This window comes from Microtus oregoni, unplaced genomic scaffold (genome assembly GCF_018167655.1).
Source record: "Microtus oregoni isolate MIOR12 unplaced genomic scaffold, Mior012 000042F_ref0000377, whole genome shotgun sequence".
In the NCBI taxonomy this organism is placed as follows: Eukaryota; Metazoa; Chordata; class Mammalia; order Rodentia; family Cricetidae; genus Microtus; species Microtus oregoni.
The window spans coordinates 549,226-566,241 of record NW_024543209.1 but is presented as its reverse complement, the minus strand read 5'-3'; the positions used below and the strand labels follow the sequence as shown (position 1 = coordinate 566,241).

General features: G+C 42.1%; 1 protein-coding gene across 1 annotated transcript in view; it reads left to right on the top strand.

The window, feature by feature from the left end:
- Positions 1-17,016, top strand: part of LOC121433917 (constitutive coactivator of PPAR-gamma-like protein 1) — an 86,514-nt gene that overhangs the window by 65,495 nt on the left and 4,003 nt on the right. Inside the window, exons 12-17 of the mRNA XM_041632590.1 lie at positions 4,196-4,310; positions 9,469-9,678; positions 11,038-11,221; positions 11,729-11,866; positions 15,071-15,209; positions 15,755-15,851. Of these exons, the coding sequence (XP_041488524.1) occupies positions 4,196-4,310; positions 9,469-9,678; positions 11,038-11,221; positions 11,729-11,866; positions 15,071-15,209; positions 15,755-15,851 (883 nt within the window). The remainder of the gene's footprint in view (positions 1-4,195; positions 4,311-9,468; positions 9,679-11,037; positions 11,222-11,728; positions 11,867-15,070; positions 15,210-15,754; positions 15,852-17,016) is intronic.

The window sequence follows — 17,016 nt, the reverse complement described above, 5'->3', positions numbered from 1 at the left end:
ATAGGGATGTAGGTCACATAAATGCAGCAACTAATTATACTACAGAGTGCATCTAATAGAATAGATATATTTGAAAAAAACACATAGCTTGTAAATATGTGATTATGTGAATGTGTGTGTACATACACAACCTCTCTGTTGCGTACACATACACAGGAAGTAAAATCTGTACACTTGGTGATCATGAGCAAAAGTAAATTTGGCTATTGTTTTGGTCATTTCTTTGTTGCTATGATAAACACCAATACTTAGAGCAGCAATTTGGGGTAGGAAGGTTTTCTGGTTTGTAGATTATAGTCCATCAAAGGCAACTACAGCAAGAACTTGAGGCAGGAACTAAAGCAGAGATTATTGGAGGGGCTCGGCTTACTGGCTTGCTCAGCTACATTTCTTAAACAGCCTATGCTCACTTCTTCAGAAATGGTACAACCCATAGTGTCCTAGGACTTAAGTTAATTAGCAGTCAACCCTCTCACTCCCAATACACACACATCTTCACAGGCCAGTCTGATGGGTACTGTTCCTCAGTTGAGATTCTCTCTCCCAGGTATGTCTAGGTTTGTGTCAAGTACAGTCAATGTATAGTCTTTGTTTCACGTGTAAAATGATGTATAACATTTGACTTGTCCACTGTCAACACTTGTATTAGGTGGCACACTGGACCACATATGATATATAATTTGTGATCACTTCTGGACAGCACACAGACACATTTATTGGTTATGGATGAGGGGTGACATTCACATTTTTGTCTGCTTTATGGACAACTTCATGCTTTCTGGACTGATGATAGTCTTATATCTTGTCTGTTTATTCTCTTGGCCCCTCAAAGAAGAACGAGAGACTTATTCTTTGCCAGTACCTAGGACATGGTGAGGTGGAGGAACACAAGTATCTCTCTGGCCTCTGCCTCTCCATGTAGATCTTCATTTATCCCTGACACCTTCATCTACTTAGGCAGAGAACCACAGAGGGTGTGGCATTCTCCCATTCTCCAGAGACAGCTTTTGCCAGTGTACTCAGTTTCTGTCTTTGGGGAAGGTCACATTGGGCATTGCCATGTTATGAATGTCATAAAAGGACAGGTAGGTAGAATGAATAGGGAGCATTATTGGTCCATTCTCTGGAATCCAGGGCCACAGAGATGAGAAGGAGTGTGAGCAGAAGTTGATGTTCTGAGGTGTGAGAAGACCAGAAGGTTTATTGTCATGTCATACAGACTCTCTTCTTTGAAAGTGAAGAGACAAGACCTCAAGCAAATGAGTATGACTTGGGCTTAAGTCAATATGAAATATCAGGAAGGAGGCTGCATGGGTTGGTGCCCACCTCTGTCCCAGCACTAGGAGAGCCTAGAGGAGGAGGGTGAACAGTTCAAGACCAAGGTGGTCTATAAAGTAAGATCTTATTTGAAAAATCCAAACAATCAATCACATATACAGGAATATTTTTCAAGGAGAAAGGGGCCAAGGTCCCATCTCAAGGCTCCAGCTGTCTGTGTTTAGAGATACTTTGGGCTGTGCCAGGAATGTTCTCAGGATGTTGTCAAAACTACCTTTTCCCCAATTTCCATGTTAGTAAAGGGCAGACAAGCCTCTGAGGGCGCTAGAACAGTTTAGACTACCTCTTAGCCTCTGTGGTAGAACAGAGGGGGATGTAAACAGCTCTTCCAAGTCTGTTGCTGCAAATACACCAAGTATATTTTTGTTTGTTATTTGTTTTTTGAGACAGAATCTTAGTATATAACTCTGTCTGGCCTGTAACTTGCTGTGTAGTCCTGGAACTCATGGACATAGAGATCTCAAGCCTCTACCTTTTGAGTGCTGGGAATAAAAGCATAGGCTTCCATGTCCAGCTTTAGAGTAGTACTTTTTGTTTGTTTGTTTTTGTTTTTTGAGACAGGGTTTGTCTGTGTAGCCTTGGCTGTTCTGGAACTCACTCTGTAGACCAGACTGGCCTCAACCTCACAGAGATTTGCCTACCTATGCCTCCCAAGTGCTGGAATTAAAGCTCTGCATCACTACTGCCTGGCTCAAGTATTACTTTCATTCTCTGCTCAGTTAATTGCATGGAAAAGAACACTTAACCAGAAAAAAAATCTTCAAAAAATTTCTTAGGTGAATTGGTAATGCAAATAGTATCTGAAAGCATTCTAAATGTGCAGAGAAGACTTACTGAATAAATGAGATAGTGAGTTGCTGTTTCCATTATCTGTGAGCTCTGATCCTTGTCTTCACGAACATGTTTTCTTCATCTTTCTCTATCTGAGAAAAGGTAACTAAATAGAAGGGTAAGGGCAGGAAATGCAGACGTTGACCAGCAGGGTTATGAATTCCTGCAGCTGTATTGAGTTCTGAGTCTCCTTCCAGAAAAACAGAAACAAATTTAGAATTATGGCTATGATCTTTTTCTGATCCACAATTAAAGGGAACCTAGAGACAGACAGTGTAGAACCTGAAAAGTTGGTGCTCATGGGTCATAGTTTCCATGTAAGAGATGAAAGGAGTCCAGTAGGGGAGTTAGGCTGTAGGACAGTGGGAGTGGATCAATGCCACTGGAGCCAGCAGCTTCACAAATGGACACTTAGTATAGGGAAGTCTTTGCTGTAAGTATATGTATGCTACAAATAAATATATAGTTACTAATAAAAGAATATAAATATTTATAAATAATAACATGAATAAAAGGAGGAATATAAACCATGGTTATTTAAGGAAAAGAACATTGTATATTGATCATAATCTCCACAATGATAATTTTTCAGTCAATATTTGGGGCTGCTGTCACTTGTTTTTTCTACCAAGCTGATTGTACCTCAGTGGGACCACTGTGTATGACTTCTGGCACTTAGTTGCAAAATATGCACTAATCTGCTTATTTATTTGAGACAGAATCTTACCATGTAGCCTTGACTGAACTGGAACTCCTCATGTAGACCAGGCTAGCCTCAACTCACAGAGATCTACCTGCCTCTGCCTCAGTGTTGGGATTAAAGGCGTGCACCACCATTCCCAGCCAAAGGATATAATTCTTGTCAGTGCAAATATTGATAGTTTAATTTACGTTTATTTTAAGTGCAGTAGAAATATTTCATATTCATTCCCAAGGATATTTGATTGTCCATCTACTTATGCTACATAATTGTACTGTAAAGTGTATGTCTCATTCTTGGTTTCCTCATCTTTGATACAGGATACTTACTCTTGCTTCAGAATTGCTAGATAAGATCCTGTCTTTAAAATATGTAGACCACTGTCTGCCTCTTAGTGAGCATATGAAATTCCACTTTGCTTATTGATCTCCTTAGAATCTACCCGTGCCTTTTCTTAGTGTACATCCCCATGGGTGAATGCTAGCTCTGGTCCTGGTTTTAAGCCTGGTGAAGCCTATTCAGCAGGCAAAAGTAGAATAAGTATTGTTTTGCATGTCATGACTCCCTGTACTCCTTTGAGTTGTTCTCCAGCGCTGACAAAGCAGTCTGTCTTCAGGAGGGTTTTGTTTTGTTTTTTAAATGGTAGCTAGAAACCTGATCTAGTCCTCTGTAAGGTTTGTTGAGTATAAAGAATCAGTACTAATGGACTTGAGGGTTTATGGCTATTGCAGTTAGCCATTCCCATTCCCATACATGTAAGCTACTGGGGGTTGTACTCTGTGTAGTGATGCAAGCTGTTGATTGCTTGTCAGATCTATCCTAGTGCAATTTGATTCTCTTCAACCATCCATACCAGGATGTTCCAAATGTGAAGGTGCCCTCAGTGCATTGAGTTACATGCTCCTCCTCATGGACACTTCTTGCACCATTCCCATGTTCATCTGCTGCTGAGGAGCCCTCAATCAAATGAGACAGATCTCACTCTGGCCCTGGGTGGCCTGGAACTCTCTGTGCAAACAAGGCTGGTCTTGAGCTCATGGAGAACCACCTGCCTCTGCCTCATAATTAGTGAGAATAAAGCATGTGCCACCAGGCAGGTCTGGTAAAGCACCTTATTTTTAGTGGCTATACACAATACAGCATTCTAGCATGCTAAATGTTGATCGGGTGCACTTTTCAGCTGATGTTCTCTCGTGGAAACAGTGGCTGAGAGAGAGTACAAAGGCAGCTTCCTGAATTTACCATTTTGGATTTACTGAGAACTCAGTTTTTCCAAGCACTGCCTGACAGCTTCAGTCATTCCACTCTCATTTTATTCCTCACCAGGTATATGGTGCAGTGGCCCGGAGCTCGCATTCTGCGGCGTCAGGAGCTGGATGCCTTCCTGGCTCAGGCATTGTCCCCCAAACTCTATGAGCCGGACCAGCTGCAGGAACTCAAGGTACCAATCAGCCTTGTTTCCCTTTCCTGGGAAATCTTGCTTTGGATTTTGGTATAACTTTGCTAACCCTCACCAGACAGTTGTTTGGGCACCAAACTAATGATACTAATGTCATAGGTGTCAAAGCCTTCAAGGCAGAGGGGATATCCTGTCTAGGTATGGCTGTGCCATCAGGGTTTGTAAGCAAGAAAACAGTCGATTCCATATTTATCAGATTTTACCTGTTTATCAATGGATGTTTAGTCTTGTTTTTCACATCAGGAAATAAACTTCTCTTTTTTATTTTACCAGGGGATTCCAAGCCCTGGGTGGGCTCAATCTTAGGAATTTTCTAACATCTAGCCAGGATTCTTTTTCTTATTTCATTCCATTGTTCCTAGCTGCAACTTTAGTTTTCTCTAAAGCATAATCTTTGCCCTTCTAGTGTTGCACAGTCCCTTTTAAAAGAACCACTTGAAGAACGGTGTTAGACATCATCCCAATACCCCTTTTCGTGTTCCTTTTGATTTTGCCTTCTAGCACTCCTTTGTTCTTTGTGTTGGCAGTGTTTATTTCTCCTAAGTTGGCCCTGGTTTGTAGTGACCTCCTTTTCACTGCACTCATTAGTTGCTATGTTCATGTTTATAATTGCTTTCTGATTTCTGTATTAAATGTTACAAAGTTCAAGACCTCCAGTTTAGCTGAACTCACAGCTCTGCCTTTTCTTTTCAAGGTTAGGGTTTTGTTTTTCTTTGCCTTCAGTTATTTAATTTTTTACCATTTGATTTAAAATCAGCTAATCTCTTTTGATAAAATTGCCTTCGCTTTTAGATCTTTTTGCTGTTCTTTATGAACGCATCTTATGGCAAACAGTTTAGCTCTGTATTTGTTTTTAACTATTTTTTTTTTAGTATTTGACAGGTGGTTCTCAATAAATTTCTGGGTTTTCCCTAAATTATGGTGTTAAATTGCATATTTTGGTGTTAACTAGAACTCCCTTGAGGCTTCTGATGACTTTGAAGCAAGCTGTATACAAAACCAAACCTCAGCAGAATCCCCCTCAAACTGTGTTCTTTACTTTGTGGATCAAGCTTTTCTGTTTGTTAGGCAGAAATTGTTACTGTCTTTAACACTTTTGTTTTCGGTGTCAGGCAGTGTGGCGGACCCAGTCAGGTCCTCCCGCGTGTTCCCTGGGTGCCCGTCACCACCGTCCTCGCCGCAGGCTGTGCTTCAGGGGGTGGAATCACTGCCCTAGAGTGTGGTGCCACCCTCTACCTCTCCTCCTGTTTCTCTTGTGTAGATTATTCCTTCAGTATTGACATCCCAGTTCTGAAAATCAGACCGCCAGGGACCAGGTATGCCCACCAAGCCTTATTCACCATCAAGTTACTTTAACCAAAGTCCATCTTCTCTCCCATATCCTTTTCATTTTCGGATCCACATGCAGGATGTACCTTTTGAATACTTTCATTTTGGTTCTTTTGAGGCCTTAGTGCTTTCATGGTTTTCTCCTGGTTCTTCATCTAAGGAGAGACATTTCTAAAGATGTATCAGTGAGATACATTCCACGAACAGGGGCCTTCTGTCTGACTCGTTGCAGCCCGGGTCTTCTTGTGTCGAAGCTGGTGGTCCTGTTTCACGAGCACAGTTCACACTATTCATTGTCCAGATTAGTGCACATTTCAAAAGAGCTGTGAGGAAAAAGAGCATGTGATTGAGGGGAAGGCAGCTTGGTATTTTTTTTTTGTTTGTTTGTTTTGTTTTGTTTTTGATTTTTTTTTCAAGATTAAGCATCGTCTCAGTTATTGAATTGAGAATTAATAGAAATATTCTTATTTCAGGCTACCCAAAATTCCCATTAGAGTTCAGGGTTCCAGAATTCAGTGGTAGAAAATTTTTAAAATTGCTTTTCATTTAATCATTAAGGTTTTTGACATGTCAAAAGCAACGACGGTGCTTTTCTGTAAGATGCCTCTTGACTGTCACTGTTGCTGTGCTGGGGCTATCACAGTTTGTGGATTGCCTGGACCTGTCACTCTTCTCCCTGTCAGTGTCTAGTACACGCTTTGCCGTCAGAGGAGGAAAATAGAAAGGCAGGTCCTACTTCTGCCAGTTTGGACTCTTGCTACTAGCTTTTCTGAAGGGAGGGTTAGTGGGAAAAGACACTGCACCATGAGCTAAAATGAGTTTTTAAGAATTCATCTCATCCATGCTTTCTCTGTCCACCATGTCCATGAATAATTGAGCATGTTCTGTGTGGTTCCCTGAGTACCTGTGACAGTGACTGATGACCCTCATTTTCTTCCCTGTTATATTTTCTGAGCTATTCTTCTAGGTTTTGAGCATGAGTGTAATTGTTAAGGTAAAATTAGCACTGAGCCTGGGATTCAAAGTGGGTGGGTGAAGGACGAGGAGAAGGAACTTTTACCATTGTGATATTTGTCTAGTTTCTTCTCCCTTGTTCTTGACATCCCTATAATTCTTTTAACAGTTTCACATGCCAAGTGCAGAATATAAAAGATGGAAAATGAAGAGCTTTAAAGACAGTATTAGGGGCGTGCAACATGTCTGTGATACCTGTAAGAATTGTTTTGCATATAGGTAAATATGACATAAAGTAAGAGTCTGTAGCCCCATAAGTAGAGTCAAATAAAGTCACCTCACTCAAATTGGTTCTTGAACTGATTGGGCAGATAATAAATTCTGCAGCTGTATTTCTTGTGAAGCCAGAATTTTTCTGTCTGTTTCTCTACTTGAGGAACTTTGGATAATGTTGAATATTTTATCTCCATTGGCATAAGACAGTCAGTACAGATATCTGTACAGTTCAGGGTTCTAATTAGCATTTAAAGAGACTGGAGAGATGGCTTAGCAGTCAAGAGCACTTGCTTCTCTTCCAGAGGACATGGATTTAGTTTCTAATACCCACATGGCGGCTTATAACTATAACTCCTGTTCCTGGGAATCCAACACCCTCTTCTGGCCTCTGTGGACACTGGGCATTTACATAGTGTACATACACATAAATAACTTTTTTAAAATTAACATTTAAGGATATAAAAACACTACAGTGTGAATTTTAGGGAGCTTTTGGGCAGACATTTTGGTACATGCTTAGGAGCCAGAGACAGGAGAAGCAAGAGTTTAAAGCCATCTGGGGTATATACTAAGCTGTTATCTCTAAAACAATAAAAAACATTTTGAAGGAAGTCAAGTATACACAGTAATAGAAATCTTGTTCACATACTTATGTAGCTTTTATTTCAAGAAAATTTGCCTTTTAAATTAACAGTAGTTGTCATTACTAAAATTGAAAATTATCTTGAAAGTATACTTTTTATCTTCATTGCTAAGGATTGAACTCAGGACTTCATGCATCTAAACTAAGCAAGTTCTATACCATTGATCTATATCCTCAGACCTAACATCATGTTTGAAATCCACAGCTGCAGTCCCTCAGTGGCCAGTGAAACTCATAGATGCATGAATGCACACGGGGTCTTGCTCCATTCCTCCCAACAAACTCAGAAATAAGTAATTCTAACAAGGGTGATTCTGTCTTGTAAATCTCTGTTATACTCTGTTAAACTTCACTTATTGTGTTATGGCCAGGATTTTAATCAGTGGGACTTTGTATCTGGGCATGACCAGTAGTAACCCATAACCTCAAGAGTTGCCACAGTTGTGTCCACAGACAGGCGGTATGGTATTTCAGGAAGACATTTTCATACAGGTAGAAACCTTTAAAGTGCCACTATATCTCTCCCTAAGCTGTGATCCTGATTTTCTATTCTCTGATATAGGGCACAGAGGACATGAGCTGGAAGCAGTGGTCCAGATCCAGATGAGGGATTCATAGCCACTATCCCAATTTGGGGGTGGGAGGGATGGGGATTGACCTTTGTGCAGGGCTGGCTCTGCCTGTTTACAGCCCACCACTTTTGCCTGGCTGCTCTCCAGCAGTTCAGCTCACTCTATGGTGAGGATTCTTCTTCTTTCTGAAGCTCACAGATGGGATCTCAATAAAGCATATGCATTCATTTGTTTCAGACTGACCCTCTTTCTCTTTATTGCACACAAATATGAAAATGCATTTAATTCTATCACCCTAGTCCCTCATGTTTCTCACAAGTATATGACTAGTGATGCACACTAGGATCTAGAGCTGTAGAGACAGTATTTGTAAATTTATGACCTGACTCCTCTAGGCCTTGCAAGTTTAATTGCATAGACTTACAAACTTTAGAAAAGATGGGCAAGAATGTTAGTTGATGATGTGATATATTGTTACAGTGGGAAATAAATAACATAATCCTAAATTCATTTTAGCATTTGGCACTGAAATGTTCTTTTTTTAATGTTTCATACAATGCAATTTTCCAAAAGTCATTTTCCCTGCCACAGTGCAGCCTTACCTGGACTCATACCCCCTAAAGACTCCATTCTTGAAAAACCATTGAGGTGAGAAGATAGAAACCAGAACAGAATTAAACCTGTGTCCTAGATAATCCACAAACTAGGCCCTTTGCACACAGATGATCAAGAGTCAATTGGACTGTCAGGTGTCTTACCCTGCCTGTTGTCTATGAGAGGAGAGTTCTTGCCAGGCAGGTGCCAGTGCTCAGCCTAGGAAGACACAACTTTTGGAAATACCAGTAAAGCACAGTTCAAGTGCGCTGTTTCTCATTTTGCATTCTTTTGTTTATGGACTAAAATGTGCTGACAGTTCAATTAAGTGTCTTTGAAACAACATATAAAGCAACAAACATATAGTGCAAATTTACTTAAAAATGAAATTATGCCAAGTAATTTCTTAATTCAGGTGCTTGAAAAATGTAGGATCTTAAAATGTTTCTTTTGGACACCCTCTATTAGACCATGGCCGGTGTTCAGATGTAGGCTCTGAGCCATGAAGGAGACTGAACCTCATCAGTCCCTTTATCATGTCGACTCTTAGCACCATTTTATCCATGCTGTGTGATAATCTACAGACGCAAACACAGTGTATTCATAAAAACATGCTCCCTACTATTCTAGTAACAAAAAATGTTTTCTTTGAGTAAGAACGGGTCTGCTGGTACTCTTGTGAGGATTGTGCTCTGTTAACTTTGGGAAGTTTTAGTGCAAGGGTGATACTGTACTCCTCCTCCTCCATAAAAATTACTCTTTCGATTTAAAGATTGAAAACCTAGACCCTCGAGGAATTCAGCTGTCAGCTCTCTTCATGAGCGGAGTAGACATGGCATTGTTTGCCAATGACGCATGTGGGCAGCCCATCCCCTGGGAACACTGTTGTCCTTGGATGTATTTTGATGGGAAGCTCTTCCAGTCCAAACTTCTCAAAGCCAGCCGGGAAAAGACCCCACTCATCGACCTCTGTGATGGTCAGGTATGTTGGGGACAGGGTGGCCATGTTGGACTATAGTGGAATGCAGTGTATAAGCTAAATCTACTATCTTAGCCAGGGTTACTATTGCTGTAATGAAACACCATGACCAAAGCAACTTGGGGTGAAAGGGTTTTTCAGACTTCCACTTTCATGTTACCATTTGTTATTGACGGAAGTCAGGACAGGAACTTAAACAGGGTAGGTAGGAACCTGGAGGCAGGAGCTGATGCAGAGGCCGTGGAGAAGTGCTGCTTACTGGCTTCCTCCCGCTGGCTTGCTTAGTCTACTTTCTTATAAAACCCAGAACCACCAGTGCAGGGATGGCCCCACCCACAATAGACTGGGCCCTCTCCCCCATCAGTTGCTAATTAAGAAAAATGCCTTAGAGGCTTGCCTGCAACCCGGTCTCATGGAGGCATTTTCTTACTTGAGGCTTCCTCCTCTCAGATAGCTTTAGCCTGTGTCATGTTGACATAGAACTATTCAGTACACCTGCCATCTTCTTAACTGAGTATCCTTAATAGATCTTTGATTCTCATTGCTTAAGAGAGTTAGGTCCTAGAAAGCTCCTTGCACACCGAGTCAGCAAGTGTGAACTGCTGCAGCTGGAAGTAAGGGCTAGGTTCCCATGAGGTACTGTTCACATTTTCATTTGCATAGCCTGTACTCTGTGGCTTCTCTTCATAGGTATTTCACTTAATATATGTTTTTTTGATTGTGATTATTATTATCCTATGGCCAATGGGACATGCTTGTGGGACATCAGAGCCTGGTATGCTTTTCTAAGCCCTACAGAACGCTTCAGCACTGTGGGACTATCTCAACCAGTGCAACCATCAAAAGGGGCAAAAATGCAACAACACTAGGCCAGCAGAAAGCCCCATTTTCAGTATGAGCTGCACTAAGTAGCAGTGTTGTCCCATTGGTGCTCAGTTAGGATCAGTTTGTCGTGTCCTACATCTTGTATCTCTAGGTCTTAGAGTGACCAGAGACACACCTGACTGTTGATTTGTTAAGAAGAAGTAAGCATCAGGAGTAGGTGAGAAGCTGGAGAAATGGTTCAGCAGTTAAGAGTATATATTGTTTTTGCAGAGAACCCAAGTTCAGCTCCCAGCACCCTCATAAGGCAACTCACAACCACTAGCACCAGGGAGGGAGGCTCAGACTACCACTCCACAGGCACTTCACACATAAGCATGTGCCCACATGGAGACAGTTAAATAAATATTAAAAATAAAAAATAATTAGGAGAATGTGCAGGTATGGACTTGGTACCATAGTAGTTCTGTTTTGTTAGTGACTGCTCAGATGTATTAAAATGAGGATGGTGTTTTTACCTGCCTACCCCTTAACTTTCAGACTGAGCAGGCGGCCAAGGTGGAAAAGATGCGCCAGAGCATTCTAGAGGGGCTCAACTTCTCCCGGCAGAACCACCCACTCCCCTTCCCACCACCTCCTGCTCTGCCCTTCTATCCAGCATCTATGTACCCTCGGCACTTTGGGCCAGTCCCACCCTCACAGGGCAGGGGCAGGGGCTTTGCAGGTGAGTCATATTTTGGGAATCTGTTAGGTGGGGGCAGAGTGTGTGGTCCTTCTCGTGGCATTGTAGCTTGCCGTATGGAGACCCTGTAAAAATAGGTTTTAAGGAGTCAGCATTATGGTAGTAATTCTTCCGAGTATGAATGAGAGAGTAAGATCCTGACGGAGATGGGGAGAAAGAAAAAGGGAGTCACCTTGATTTTAGTTATCTTTCATATGTACAGGGAAAGTACATCCCTCTGGGTCAGAGGGAACTCTCTTCTGGAATTACACCTCCAGGGTCTTTAGGAGCCCACAGCCAGTACCCTATTAAATGACTACTGAGGGAGGCTGGCCTGTAGTGCTGGCCTCTGGCTGTGATAGAGTGGAATACTGAAATAGCAAGAGGGCCTGGGAGACCCCCTCCCAGAAGTAGAAAGAGATATGGATTCTCCTGCCTACTTTTATGAATGGGAGGTCCTTTTGAATTCCTTCTCTCATGCTTTTCCTGTTTCTACTCCGGGTCCCACAGGAGTCTGTGGCTTTGGAGGCCACTATGGGGAAACAGTAGCAACAGGCCCTTACCGTGCCTTCCGGGTGGCAGCAGCATCGGGACACTGTGGAGCCTTCTCAGGCAGTGACAGCAGCAGGACTAGCAAGTCCCAGGGCGGTAATTATTACCCACACCCCTCCCAGACTTCCACCTGCCAGCATTTCTTCTGCTCCAGCATTTGGCACCGTTCTTCCTTGGCTGTCCTTGGAAGCCATCTCTAATGTAGTGCCTTTTCTCCTGGGTCCCTGACTGACCGTTTGTCTGTGCAGTGGCCCTGTTGTAGCTGTCCTTTCTCTCCTTCCAGGGTAGGCCACTAAGTGTCCACCTAGAAGAGAACTTGTCTGTGTACCAGTATGACCTGGCCAACACCTTGTGCTCATGGGCTGGGCTGCCAGCTTTGCATAGTGGTATATCTCATGCAGCCATTCTTTGGTAAAGGTGCTTGTACTTGTGTAGAAGACGCCAGCGGGTGCAGAATTCCTAGTACACAAAAGCTTCTGTTAGTTTGTTTTATAGAAATGTTTTTAAAGAAAATTTTAATATAAAGTTATTTATTGTAAATTTTGCTTACATCTCTCTTCATTTGTGTTTGTATTATAAAAGGAAAGAGTTTTGGAAATAGTTTATTGTAATTCTGCTGTCACTTGAAGCCACGATGTTGCAGGATCCATCTGATACATAACTAATTACTTTAAGGATAGGCATTCCTTTCGGGATGGTAGTGTTTGCCAGCACAGTCGCTCCAGCACTTAGAGTGGCCAACAAGAGGCATAGTATATGGGAAGATGTGGCTAAGGATTGGTTGTCTGCAGCCCCAGTGGGCCCTGACATTCCTGTTCCTCAGCCTCTCAAGGACTTCTGTGCCTTGTGGCTGCTCCTGTAATTCTTGACCCTGAGGTGTTCCAGCTCCCTCTGGAGCTGGACTCTGATGCTGTCTGTCCTGTGGGTGGGGACAACGAGGGGAGAGGGGTGCTGTCTGGGACAGTGTGGGGAAGAGAAAGTACAAGAAGCTTACCTTGCTTCCTAGCTGTCCTGCTGTTCACACTTGTGCACGCCTGGAGTACAAGTACATGCAAGGTGTTCAAGACAGAAAGTAGATGTAAACTGGCTCAGTAAATTTTCAATCTTGGTAGGGTTGTGGTGATCCCAGCCCTTAGAAGACAGGGGCAGTCCCTAAATGGGACATCTCCATCAAATCCCTCCCCTCAGGGCTCAGGGCACCCTGAGGAAAAGGAGGCAGAAAGAGTGTAAGATCCAGAGGGGATGGAGAACACCAAGAACACAAGGCCCTCTAAATCAGCATGATCAAAGCTCATAGGAACTCAGAGACTGAGGCAGCATGTACAGGGTCTGTACAGGTCTGTACCCCTTTGAGTATATATTATGACTTCTGTTTAATTGTTTTTATGGGATTCCTGAATGTGTGAATAAGTGGATCTCTGTTTCTTGTGTCTTCTCTTTAGCTCTTCTCCTTTTGTTTGTTTTGTTTAATTCCAATGTGTCAGTTTTTGTTTTATTGTATTTTATTATTGTCCCTTAGAAGCCTGTTGTTTTCTAAGAGACAGAAAAGAAGTAGATCCAGATAGGAGGGGAAGTGGGGAGGAACTGGGAGGAGTAGAGGGAGGAGAAATTAATCAGGATATATTATGTGAGGAAAAAAAAATCTATTTTTAATAAAAGGAAAAAAATAAAGTAAAAAGAAGATGGGGCAGGAAAATTTCCACAAGTTCAATGCTAGGCTGGTGTTCATGGAAAGTCTTAGATCAGCTAATACTATATGATGAGATTGTGTCTTAGAAAAGTTATTTATCTTAATTACCTGGTAAAATAATATTTTTGACGTAAAATAAGCTATTATTAAAACATATTATCTGGCTGGGTGTGGTGGCACACTCCTTTAATCTTAGCAATCTGGAAGCAGAGGCAGATTTGAACCCAGCCTGGTCTACAGAGCAAGCCCAAGGCCAGCTAAGACCCTGTGTCAAGAAAACAAGAACTGTCTTGTCTGTTCCTTTATACTTTTCTCATGTGGCTACAGGAAACAGAGGCCTCTCCTAAGAGGGTGAAACTGGGTAGGCAGACTTGTTTCCAGTACTTCTTCAACTGTGTAGGTCAGTCATAGGCACGTTTTGACACCAGGATGGCAGGGAACATATGCTTAGAAGTAAGGTGTTCACGCTCATTTGTTTGAACAGTTTTCCTGTACTTAATAGTTTAAGAAATGTCTTAGGTTAGAAAGCTAGAATATTCACATTGTCAGTAATATGAAATGTGTGTAGTCCACCTGTGATTCCACCCGACATACAGAGCTAGAGGGCTAAGAGGTCATGGCAGGCCTGGATTGCACAATCGAGACCCTGTTTCGTGAGGTCTTATATAGTCCAGATGTAGCGTGCTTGCCTAGCCCTGCATGGCCTTGGGTTCAATTCCTTGTACTTTAAGAGTGAGAGAGGAAGGGCTGTTTCTAGACTTACTAATTTCTCTAATGTTTAGATAATGCTGTAGAAATGGGAGTGTTTACCTAGAGGAAAGTGTACTGAGGTTGCACAAGCCCATCTGGTGGTGAAGGCAGGCCAGCTGCATGCAGCTATATTTCACTGTGAATTTCCCTAAATAGGAGTTTCACATTGGCAGTTGGAATCCAGCTCAGTTGCAAATCCATTTGTTTGTTTTATATTTTAAACATCTATTTTGTGTGTATGAACATGCTACAGGGTAATTATGGAGGTCAGAGGGCAGCTTGCAGGAGTTGGTTCTCTCTTTTAAACATGGATCTCAATGATAGATCATCTATCAGACTTGGTGGCAAGCACCATTATTGGGTGGATGAGCCATCACACCAGGCCCTCCCCCCAATTTATACAGGGTCTCCATCTGTATTCCAGTTGGGCCTCAAATCCACAATCCTCCTGCCTCAGTTTCTCAAGTGTTTTAATCACAAATGCTTACACTACCATACCTAGCTCTGTTGTGGGTTCTTAACTATAGCTTGAAATCACATGGTGCAGGGCTGGGCATGTCTATAATCTCAACACTCAGAAGGCAGAGGCAGGTGAGTTTGATACCAGCCTGAGTTCTAATCTGGAGAGTTCCAAGACAGACAGTGTACATAGAGAGACAAAATAATAATAACAACAATAATAAAAAAAATTGCATGGTGTGTACAGAGGGTCTTCTGTAATATAATCTTCACAAAGCAAGGTAAATAGCTTCTTACTAAGTTGGCAACAACCAAGAGTTGCTTTTCTTGCTTTCTCTTTGTTGGTCCTAATGATGCAATTGTAAAGATCTTGTCTTCTCGTGTATTTATTTTTTGTGCAGGAGTTCAACCTATTCCTTCTCAGGGAGGGAAGCTAGAAATAGCTGGTACCGTGGTCGGCCACTGGGCTGGAAGCAGACGGGGTCGTGGGGGCCGAGGGCCCTTCCCTCTGCAGGTGGTGTCTGTAGGAGGACCGAGAGGGTAAGCTCTGGACCTGGATGGTAAAAACAGTCTTTGACTGGTTCCTCCTCCTGAGCAGGAGTTGTTCCATCTCACTCCACCCCCTATTCCCTACTCCTACCCTTCCCCCCCACCCTGGCTTTTTTTCTTTTTTTTTGAGACAGTTTCTCTGGGTAGCCTTGGTTGTCTTAGAACTCACTCTGTAGACCAGGCTGACCTCTGCCTCCCAAGTTCTGGGATCAAAGGTGTGTGCCACCACCACCTAGCAAAGGTCTTAGTGTTACATGGAACCCTGTTATATAACATTCTATAATTGTTTAATTGACTATTATCAAATAATTAACCATGCATTATTCAATTAATGAACTGTCTTTTTAAAAGTACTTAAAGTTTTAGTCTTGAATGTGAACCAGAAAAATGATTCCTTGAGTTTGATGTGACCATGCTTAATACTTAATACCCAATACTCGCTGTCTCACTCAGTGTAAGATCTATTTGAGAGTATTTTCAGCATAATCTTTGATAGATTTAAGTCTGTTTGGTCTTGTCTTTTTATATTGACACAGGCGTCCAAGGGGAGTTATTTCCACTCCAGTGATTAGAACATTTGGAAGAGGTGGAAGGTACTATGGCAGAGGCTACAAAAGCCAGGGAGCAATTCAGGTAATTCAGCACAGGGTTCCTGTCACTCCTGCATGTCTCCCTAGGCTGAGTTTCTCCTGCTGTGTTGTGACTGTCGGGCAGTTTTTAGTCCTCTGACTTGATACCTGGCCCATAGGTGCTTTCCATGTTTACATAAAACTTCCTGTGAGCCCAAGTCATTTCCTTTCATCCAGGAACTTCATCTGTGTAATACCTTTGGTGTTGGACCTCTTGTTTAGACCAAATGAGGACCCAGGCGCTCCCCTGGCTATCTATCTTCTTAGTTTGCAACTTCTTAAATGGAAAATGAATTAAAAAAAAAAAAAGTCAGGGTCTCACTGTGTAACCCTGGCTGACCTGGAACTTGTTGTGTAGACCAGGCTGGCCTCAAACTCAGAGATCTACCTGCCTCTGACTTCTGAGTATTGCTGCAATTAAAGGCATGCACCACTATCCAATTGAAATGAGATTTGAGACTATAGACCTGATACCAAGTTATTCAGTCTACAGGTTAAACATGTACATATGATATATGGGATGATGGTTTATGTGTGTGTATTAAGACTTGCTTATTTTTCAGTGGGGTCATGATGGTGCATGCCTTTAATCCCAGCACAGATACAAACAGATCTCAAGTATGAGGCTAGTGTGGTCCACAAAACAAGTTCTAGAACCTTGTCTCAAAACTAACAAACAAACAAAAAGACTTGCTTATTTTATTTTGTGTGTGTGTGGATGTTTTGCCTTCATGTATGTCTGGGCACCATGAGCCTCAGAATAAGATGTTGGAGTCCCTGGGATTAGAGTTAGAGAAATTCCATGCAGGTGCTGGGAACCCAGCCCAGGTCCTCTTAAAACTCTTAAAACCACTGCTTTTAACGTTCTGCCCCACTTTTTTTTTTTTTTTTAATTTTTAAGGTAAGATTCTCATGTATACCTGTTGTAGCTATGCTTTTTTTGATCTCTGTCTCACATATCCTTTTCCCTGATTGAACTTCCTGTATCCTTTCTTTTTTTTTTTCTTGAGACAGGGTTTCCTGTAGCCTTCTTATGGATACCTGTACCTTGTGCATGCCATGTAGAGACAGTGTGCTTTTACTTCCTGTTCCAGTAAAATACTTATTGAGTTCAAACACCAAGTATTTACTAATACTCTATTTCTAGTGTCTAAATGTACTCTTACCCA